Raw genomic sequence first — 8,585 nt, 5'->3', positions numbered from 1 at the left:
GGCTCAGAACAGGGCAGCACGGCTGGTCCTTGGATGTTCACAGAGAGCAAATATTAATAATATGCCTGTCAACCTCTCCTGGCTCAAAAGTGAAGGCAGGGTAAAGTGACCAGGCATCAGGATAGATAATAATAAGGTATTTAAGGTAGATATGTACATGAAGGCAGGGTAAAGTGACTAGGCATCAGGATAAATAATAATAAGGTATTTAAGGTAGATATGTACATGAAGGCGGGGTAAAGTGACCAGGCATCAGGATAGATAATAATAAGGTATTTAAGGTAGATATGTACATGAAGGCAGGGTAAAGTGACCAGGCATCAGGATAGATAATAATAAGGTATTTAAGGTAGATATGTACATGAAGGCAGGGTAAAGTGACCAGGCATCAGGATAAATAATAATAAGGTATTTAAGGTAGATATGTACATGAAGGCAGGGTAAAGTGACCAGGCATCAGGATAGATAATAATAAGGTATTTAAGGTAGATATGTACATGAAGGCGGGGTAAAGTGACCAGGCATCAGGATAGATAATAATAAGGTATTTAAGGTAGATATGTACATGAAGGCAGGGTAAAGTGACCAGGCATCAGGATAGATAATAATAAGGTATTTAAGGTAGATATGTACATGAAGGCGGGGTAAAGTGACCAGGCATCAGGATAGATAATAATAAGGTATTTAAGGTAGATATGTACATGAAGGCGGGGTAATGTGACCAGGCATCAGGATAGATAACAATAAGGTATTTGAGGTAGATATGTACATGGAGGCAGGGTAAAGTGACCAGGCATCAGGATAGATAATAATAAGGTATTTGAGGTAGATATGTACATGAAGGCGGGGTAAAGTGACCAGGCATCAGGATAAATAATAATATGGTATGAGGTAGATATGTACATGAAGGCAGGGTAAAGTGACCAGGCATCAGGATAGATAATAATAAGGTTAATAATAAGGTATTTAAGGTAGATATGTACATGAAGGCGGGGTAAAGTGACCAGGCATCAGGATAGATAATAATATGGTATTAGGTAGATATGTACATGAAGGCGGGGTAAAGTGACCAGGCATCAGGATAGATAATAATAAGGTATTTAAGGTAGATATGTACATGAAGGCAGGGTAAAGTGACCAGGCATCAGGATAGATAATAATAAGGTATTTAAGGTAGATATGTACATGAAGGCGGGGTAAAGTGACCAGGCATCAGGATAGATAATAATAAGGTATTTAAGGTAGATATGTACATGATGGCGGGGTAAAGTGACTAGGCATCAGGATAGATATCTACCTCAAATACTTTATTGTTATGTACATGTTATGTACATGAAGGCAGGGTAAAGTGACTAGGCATTAGGATAGATACGAAGAGTAAGTTAAGAACAGAGGAGCACCAGCAAATGATGGGTGTAAAAGTGTGTGTGTGTAATATGTATGTATTTGTTTTGTGTCGGATGGCAGGGAGTTTGGCCCCAGTGATGTACTGGGCTGTCCCCATCACCCTCTGTAGCTCTATGCAGTCAAGGGCGGTGCATGTTCCATACCAAGCGGTGATGGAGCCAGTCAAGATGCTCTTGATGGTGCAGCAGTAGAACTTTTTGAGAATCTGAGGGCCCATGCTAAATCTTTTTAGCCTCCTGAGGAGGAAGAGGTACTGCCGTGCACTCTTTACAACTGTGCGGGTGTGTGTGGACCATGTTAAGTCCTTAGTGATGTGGACGCCAAGGAACTTGAACTCTCGACCCGCTCCACTACAACCCTGTCAATGTGAATTGGGCTCTCCCCTCCCTGTATATAGCTCCACATTGATCTGGTACTGGTACTCCCTGTATATAGCTGCACATTGATCTGGTACTGGTACTCCCTGTATATAGCTCCACATTGATCTGGTACTGTACTCCCTGTATATAGCTCCACATCGATCTGGTACTGGTACTCCCTGTATATAGCTCCACATTGATCTGGTACTGGTACTCCCTGTATATAGCTCCACATTGATCTGGTACTGGTACTCCCTGTATATAGCTCTACATTGATCTGGTACTCCCTGTATATAGCTGCACATTTATCTGGTACTGGTACTCCCTGTATATAACTCCACATTGATCTGGTACTGTACTCCCTGTATATAGTACCACATTGATCTGATACTCCCTGTATATAGCTCCACATTGATCTGGTACCGTACTCCCTGTATATAGCTCCACATCGATCTGGTACCGTACTCCCTGTATATAGCTCCATTGTTGTGTATTTTATTCCTCGTGTTACTATTTTATATTTATTTTTAAACACTGCATTAATTTAATCTCTGGCACCCCAATGGTGGAACAAGCTCCCTCACGACGCCAGGACAGCGGAGTCAATCACCACCTTCCGGAGACACCTGAAACCCCACCTCTTTAAGGAATAGGATAAAGTAATCCTTCTAACCCCCCCCCCCCCCTTAAAATATTTAGATGCACTATTGTAAAGTGGTTGTTCCACTGGATATCATAAGGTGAATGCACCATTTTGTAAGTCGCTCTGGATCAGAGCGTCTGCTAAATGACTTACATGTAAATGTAATATAGCTCCACATTGATCTGGTACTCCCTGTATATAGCTCCACATTGATCTGGTACTGTACTCAATGTATATAGCTCCATTGTTGTGTATTTTATTCCTCGTGTTACTATTTTATATTTATTTTTAAACACTGCATCGTTGGGAATGGCTCGTAAGCAAGCATTTAAGGAAAAAGTCTACACCAGTTGTATTTGCTGCTTGGGACAAGTGACATTTGATTTGATTGGATTTCTTTGAGTTAGCACCCAACTGACTCCCATTCACTCCTTGAAGGAGAGCTCTCCTTGTCCCTGAATTGCCCAGAATGCACCGCGCAGCCCATTGACGACGCAGGGCAACGTACACAATGGGCGTTAATACGATTCCATTGGAGTTTCCCATCTCCTCAAAAGTACAGTATCTCTGATAGGGCTCAGGGACATCCATTGAGCAGCAAAGACAATTCCTGTCAACCTTGACCTCATGAACTTTGCCCACGTGTGCCACAGATGTAATGCTGAAAGAATGTGAAATGAAAGATCCTGTTTTTGTTGGCTGCATCTGATGTTGGGTGTTAACCTCCCTCACCTGTCCTGCAGTGATGGTTCAGGAGATAACCACCACCACAAAGCCTGGAGTATCTACTGTGGCTATTCAAATTGAATTTCCTTAATGGCACAAGCAAATGAGACAAACCAGACCATGGTCTATGGTGCACATTTGAGTTAGAATATATTGATAACTGTCAATATGATGTCTATAGATGAGGCATTTGTACAGTAGGTTGTTTTTGTGAGAAATAGAAAAAGATTGTCTTATTTCTAAACAGTTAAGAGAATTCTATCCATTAATAGTGTCTATTGCAATCATCCACAAACATCATCCATGTAAATTAGAGAACACATTCCTGTGAGTATTGTCCTGATGTGGCCTCTCTTCTTCAATCAGAAGTACTTTCATTCTGTGCTGTCTCGCCCTGACCGCCCTGACCCCCCTGACTTTTAGTCGTGTGTGTTCCTGTTCCTGCAGGGTGTGTGTGACACTGTCTGTCTCCTCTCCATGCTTCTCCTCCTATCTGCATGCTGCCTGGCTGATGGCCTGACCCACGAGGGAGGTGAGGGCGGCCAGCCCGATCAGGTACCCATCCTCCCGATTCCCCTCGGCCCATGGGACGTCGTGCCTCAGCTGCACAGTGCTGGGCGACGGGGTGGTCTTCCCAAAGTCTATCATCCAGATGCTGGCCTTACTGGTCCAGTCGTGGACGAAGAGGAGCGAGCTGCCAATCACCTGCCAGGTGAACCCAAAGCATTACTGTATGACTAGTTCTGAGGCTAAATATGTTATTATGAAGTAGAGGGAGGGTTGACATGTTTAAGTAGCACATATCAACTGACCTCATGGGCTTTGAAAAATGTGGATTCCTTCAGGGCTTCATCCAGAGCCTGAAGTCTGGAATGGTAGGCCTTCTAAGGGTGAGAAACAGGAAGGGAGAGTGCAGGGTGAAAATGAGATATATTCAGCTACATTATTAGAGCTGTTGATGGTGAATGACTGACCAGGATGTGTAGATGACTCTTGGTGAAGGAGAGGAGGGCCTCGGTGACCTGTGCTGGGGTGAGCATCTTAAAGTCCCGCTGTATGCTGCCGTTCTCCATCTAACATGGACACACAGGGACAGACGCAGACTAAGGCCTAGATTCAATCAGATCAAGTGTTAACTGGCGATAGCCGACATACATAAACCCAGCATACATAAACCCAGCATACAGAAGCCCAGCATACAGAAGCCCAGTATACATACAGTGAGGGGAAAAAAGTATTTGATCCCCTGCTGATTTTGTACGTTTGCCCACTGACAAAGAAATGATCAGTCTATAATTTTAATGGTAGGTTTATTTGAACAGTGAGAGACAGAATAACAACAAAAAAATCCAGAAAAACGCATGTAAAAAATGTGATAAAATGATTTCTGAAATGGATTAAATCAATCTACATACAATACTCCCTACTGACAAAACAAAAACAAGTTTTTAGATTTTTTTGCAAATGTCACGTTTACATAAGTATTCAGACCCTTTAGTCAGTACTTTGTTGAAACACCTTTGGCAGCGATTACAGCCTTGAGACTTCTTGGGTATGATGCTGCAAGCTTGGCACACCTGTATTTGGGGAGTTTCTCCCATTCTTCTCTGCAGATCCTCTCAAGCTCTTTTAGGTTGGATGGGGAGCGTCACTGCACAGCTATTTTCAGGTCTCTCCAGAGATGTCCGATCAGGTTCAAGTCTGTGCTCTGGCTGGGCCACTCAAGGACATTCAGAGACTTGTCCCGAAGCCACTCCAGCGTTGTCTTGGCTGTGTGCTTAGGGTCATTGTCCTGTTGGAAGGTGAACCTTCGCCCCAGTCTGAGGTCCTGAGCGCTCTGGAGCAGGTTTTCATCAAGGATCTCTCTGTACTTTGCGCGGTTCAACTTTCTCTCGATCCTGATTAGTATCCCAGTCCCTGCCGGTGAAAAACATCCCCACAGCATGATGCTGCCAGCACCATGCTTCACCGTAGGGATGGTGCCAGGTTTCCTTTAGACGTGACGCTTGGCATTCAGGCCAAAGGGTTCAATCAGACCAGACAATCTTGTTTCTCATGGTCTGAGAGTCTTTAGGTGCCTTTTGGCAAACTCCAAGTGGGCTGCCTTTTACTGAGGAGTGGCTTCCGTCTGGCCACTCTACCATAAAGGCCTGATTGGTGGAGTGCTGCAGAGATGGTTGTCCTTCTGGAAGGTTCTCCCATCTCCCCAGATGAACTCTGTCAGAGTGACCATCACTTTCTTGGTCACCTCCCTGACCAAGGCCCTTCTCCACCGATTGCTCAGTTTGGCTGTGCGGCCAGCTCTAGGATGAGTCTTGGAGGTTCCAAACGTCTTCCATTTAAGAATGATGGAGGCAATTGTGTTTTTGGGGACCTTCAATGCTGAAGAAATGTTTAGGTACCCTTCCCCAGATTTGTGCCTCGACACAATCCTTTCTCTGAGCTCATACTGACAATTTCTTTGACCTCATAGCTTGGTTTTTGCTCTGACATGCACTGTCAACTGTGGGACCTTATATAGACAGGTGTGTGCCTTTCCAAATCATGTCCAATCAATAGAATTTACCAAAGGTGGACTCCATTCAAGTTGTAGAAACATCTCAAGGATGATCAATTGAAACAGGATGCACCTAAGCACAATTTCGAGTCTCATAGCAAAGGGTCTGAATACTTATGTAGTTGTGATATTTCTTTTAATTTTTAATACATTTGCAAACATTTCTAAAAACCTGTTTTTGCTTTGTCATTATGGGGAATTGTGTTTAGATTGATGAGGGAAAAAAACTATTAAATCAATTTTTGAATAAGGTTGTAACGCAACAAAGTGGATACTTTCCGAAGGAACTGTATATAGCCCCAGTATATATAATCCAGAGAAGTTAGTAGCCTGAGAGACACAGGGGTCAAGAACAGTCAGGACTTTAAAACATCAATGATGAAGTCAATAAATAAAGACTGGCACAAAATAAGATTTTTTAAAATCATTTAGCCAATCAGAGGACAGAAGAGGTTTGGGTGTTGAAGCCGTGTCTCTCACCATGATGCCCTCAATCCTGAAGCCTAGTGTGGAGGTGGAGCTGGTGTTATCCCTCCACTGCAGGTAGCGCCACTTCGTCACACCTCGCTGCTCGTGTTCCTCCACAGTGAGAGCCGTCGGATCTACTTTGACCATCTTCTGGTACATATCATTCCGTAGGGTGGGCTTGGTGTGTGATTTGGTTAATTCCTCCTCCTGATATGTCCTGAGAGAAACCATTATGTCAACAGTAGTTTGTATTACACACACACACACACACACACACACACACACACACACACACACACACACACACACACACACCCCGTTATGTCCCCATTATGTCCCCAACCAATGTCCCCATTGGTGATCATTTTCCTTGTTTTACTATCCTTGTGGAGACTTTTGTGGATTTTAAGTCCCAACAAGGGTAGAAGAACCCCCCCCACACACACACTACCTCACGCCCATCTTGCAGTCCATGATGACAGGGTTCTTCAGGCCACTCAGTAAGTCCTCCAGGCGGATGTAACTGTTGCCCCCCCTGTTGACCGAGCCATGGTACTGCGGTACAAACGGACGCAGGGGGTCAGCCATGAGGGCCTGCAGACACACAGCCTCCACCTCACTGAAACGCTTCAGCACCTCGCCCCCCTCACTCAACTGGAAGTTACCTAGCAACACAGAGGCAGGGGAGAGATGTGATAGAGTGAATTATACACTACATATAAAGTGCGATAGCGATGTGTTTGTGTTGTTGAATGGACACATGCCTTGATGTCCTGCTAGCTGGACCCATGAACTCTGCCGACGCACTGACCACTGCATCATGGTCAGGAAGGTCCTCCAGGAGCGACACTGGAGTAAAGAGAATTTCCATTGTCTTATTCACATAAAATAGCCTGCTTTTTATGATCTCTCTCTTTAGCTTCATAATGGGCATAGCTTGAGTCAAATACTGTAGGTCCACACTAAGGGGAGTGGGACAACACTGGTGGAACACCCACCACCCCCCTCTCCGGTCTCCCCTATCTCCATCAGTAGGACCCATGCAAATCCTATTCAAATGTGCCGGGCTCAAGGCTCGCTTTCAAACTCATGCAAATCGCAGACTGCAGTTAGACAGAGGGGTTGAGAATGGGATGGAAATTACACACATTCTTTCATGGAGAATAAAGGCATCAATGGAAATAATCGATACAGTTACATATATTTTTCACAATGTATTGTATCGATTTGATAATATTGCAATATTATTTTAGCGCTAGTTGGCTGTATATGCACCAAAATGACAGTATTTATCCTTCATAGCTTGTTCTCCATATTGTTTTTCAATGGGGAGCCAATTTGTTTTCAGCACTTTTATTTCCATGACTGATCAAAACTGGTTTTCTTATGCTCTCTCGTGTCTCTCTGCAGCAGACAATATGTCAGGACCATGGAATCGGAATACAATCACAGAATTGAATTGCAATACATATCATATCGGCACCTAAATATGGGGATAATATTGTATTGTGAGGATCCTGGCAATTCCCAGCCCTAATATTTACAGTGTAGGCCTACAGTGGATGAAACCAGTGAGATATTGTCTATTTAAAATATGATCTCCAAAAGTATGGTGTATCTAATAGGCCTACACTCTTTCTCTTTTCATGTTCAGTTCTCAATCTCACCCTCCTCATGGTGCTCCTCTTGCTGGCAGTGTCCTCTCCTTCGCTGAAGACCTCATCGCTCTCCGCTGAGGAGCAGTTGAATGAGGAAGCGGAGGAAGAGACGGAGGAATGCATGAGCATCCTGGAGAGGATGGGATGGGGTGAAGGAGACCAGTGGGTTTCACTACAGCTCCCCTCAGAGCTAAGGCTGCTGGCACCTTCCTTCTCTCCATCCCTGACACTTTCCCCTTCCGTCTTTCGATCCCCTGATCTTTCTCCTTCCACCTCTCTATCCCCTGTGTCCTCTCTGTCTATCTCTCTGTCCTCTCTGTCTATCTCTCTATCCCCTGTGTCCTCTCTGTCTATCTCTCTTTCCTCTCTGTCTATCTCTCTATCCCCTGTGTCCTCTCTGTTTATCTCTCTATCCCCTGTGTCCTCTCTGTCTATCTCTCTATCCCCTGTGTCCTCTCTGTCGATCTCTCTGTCCTCTCTGTCTATCTCTCTATCCCCTGTGTCCTCTCTGTCTGTCATTCTGTCCCCTGTGTCCTCTCTGTCTGTCATTATGTCCCCTGTGTCCTCTCTGTTTATCTCTCTATCCCCTGTGTCCTCTCTGTTTATCTCTCTATCCTCTGTGTCCTCTCTGTTTATCTCTCTATCCCCTGTGTCCTCTCTGTCTGTCATTCTGTCCCCTGTGTCCTTTCTGTTTATCTCTCTATCCCCTGTGTCCTCTCTGTTTATCTCTCTATCCCCTGTGTCCTCTCTGTCTGTCATTCTGTCCC

General features: G+C 44.4%; 1 protein-coding gene across 1 annotated transcript; it reads right to left on the bottom strand.

Moving 5' to 3' along the window:
• Positions 1-3,259: 3,259 nt before the first annotated feature.
• On the bottom strand, positions 3,260-8,175 carry LOC106612103 (inositol-trisphosphate 3-kinase B). Its single transcript, XM_014212961.2, has 7 exons — positions 7,828-8,175; positions 6,925-7,009; positions 6,612-6,825; positions 6,173-6,377; positions 4,110-4,208; positions 3,948-4,019; positions 3,260-3,840 (listed from the first exon to the last, which is right to left on the bottom strand). Exons 1-7 carry the CDS (start codon positions 7,945-7,947, stop codon positions 3,625-3,627), a joined length of 1,011 nt encoding a protein of 336 aa, XP_014068436.1. The 5' UTR covers positions 7,948-8,175; the 3' UTR covers positions 3,260-3,624.
• Positions 8,176-8,585: the final 410 nt, after the last annotated feature.

This window comes from Salmo salar, chromosome ssa09, assembly GCF_905237065.1.
Source record: "Salmo salar chromosome ssa09, Ssal_v3.1, whole genome shotgun sequence".
NCBI lineage: Eukaryota > Metazoa > Chordata > Actinopteri > Salmoniformes > Salmonidae > Salmo > Salmo salar.
The sequence above is the reverse complement of the archived record's forward strand: the minus strand, read 5'-3'. Positions and strand labels throughout refer to the sequence as shown.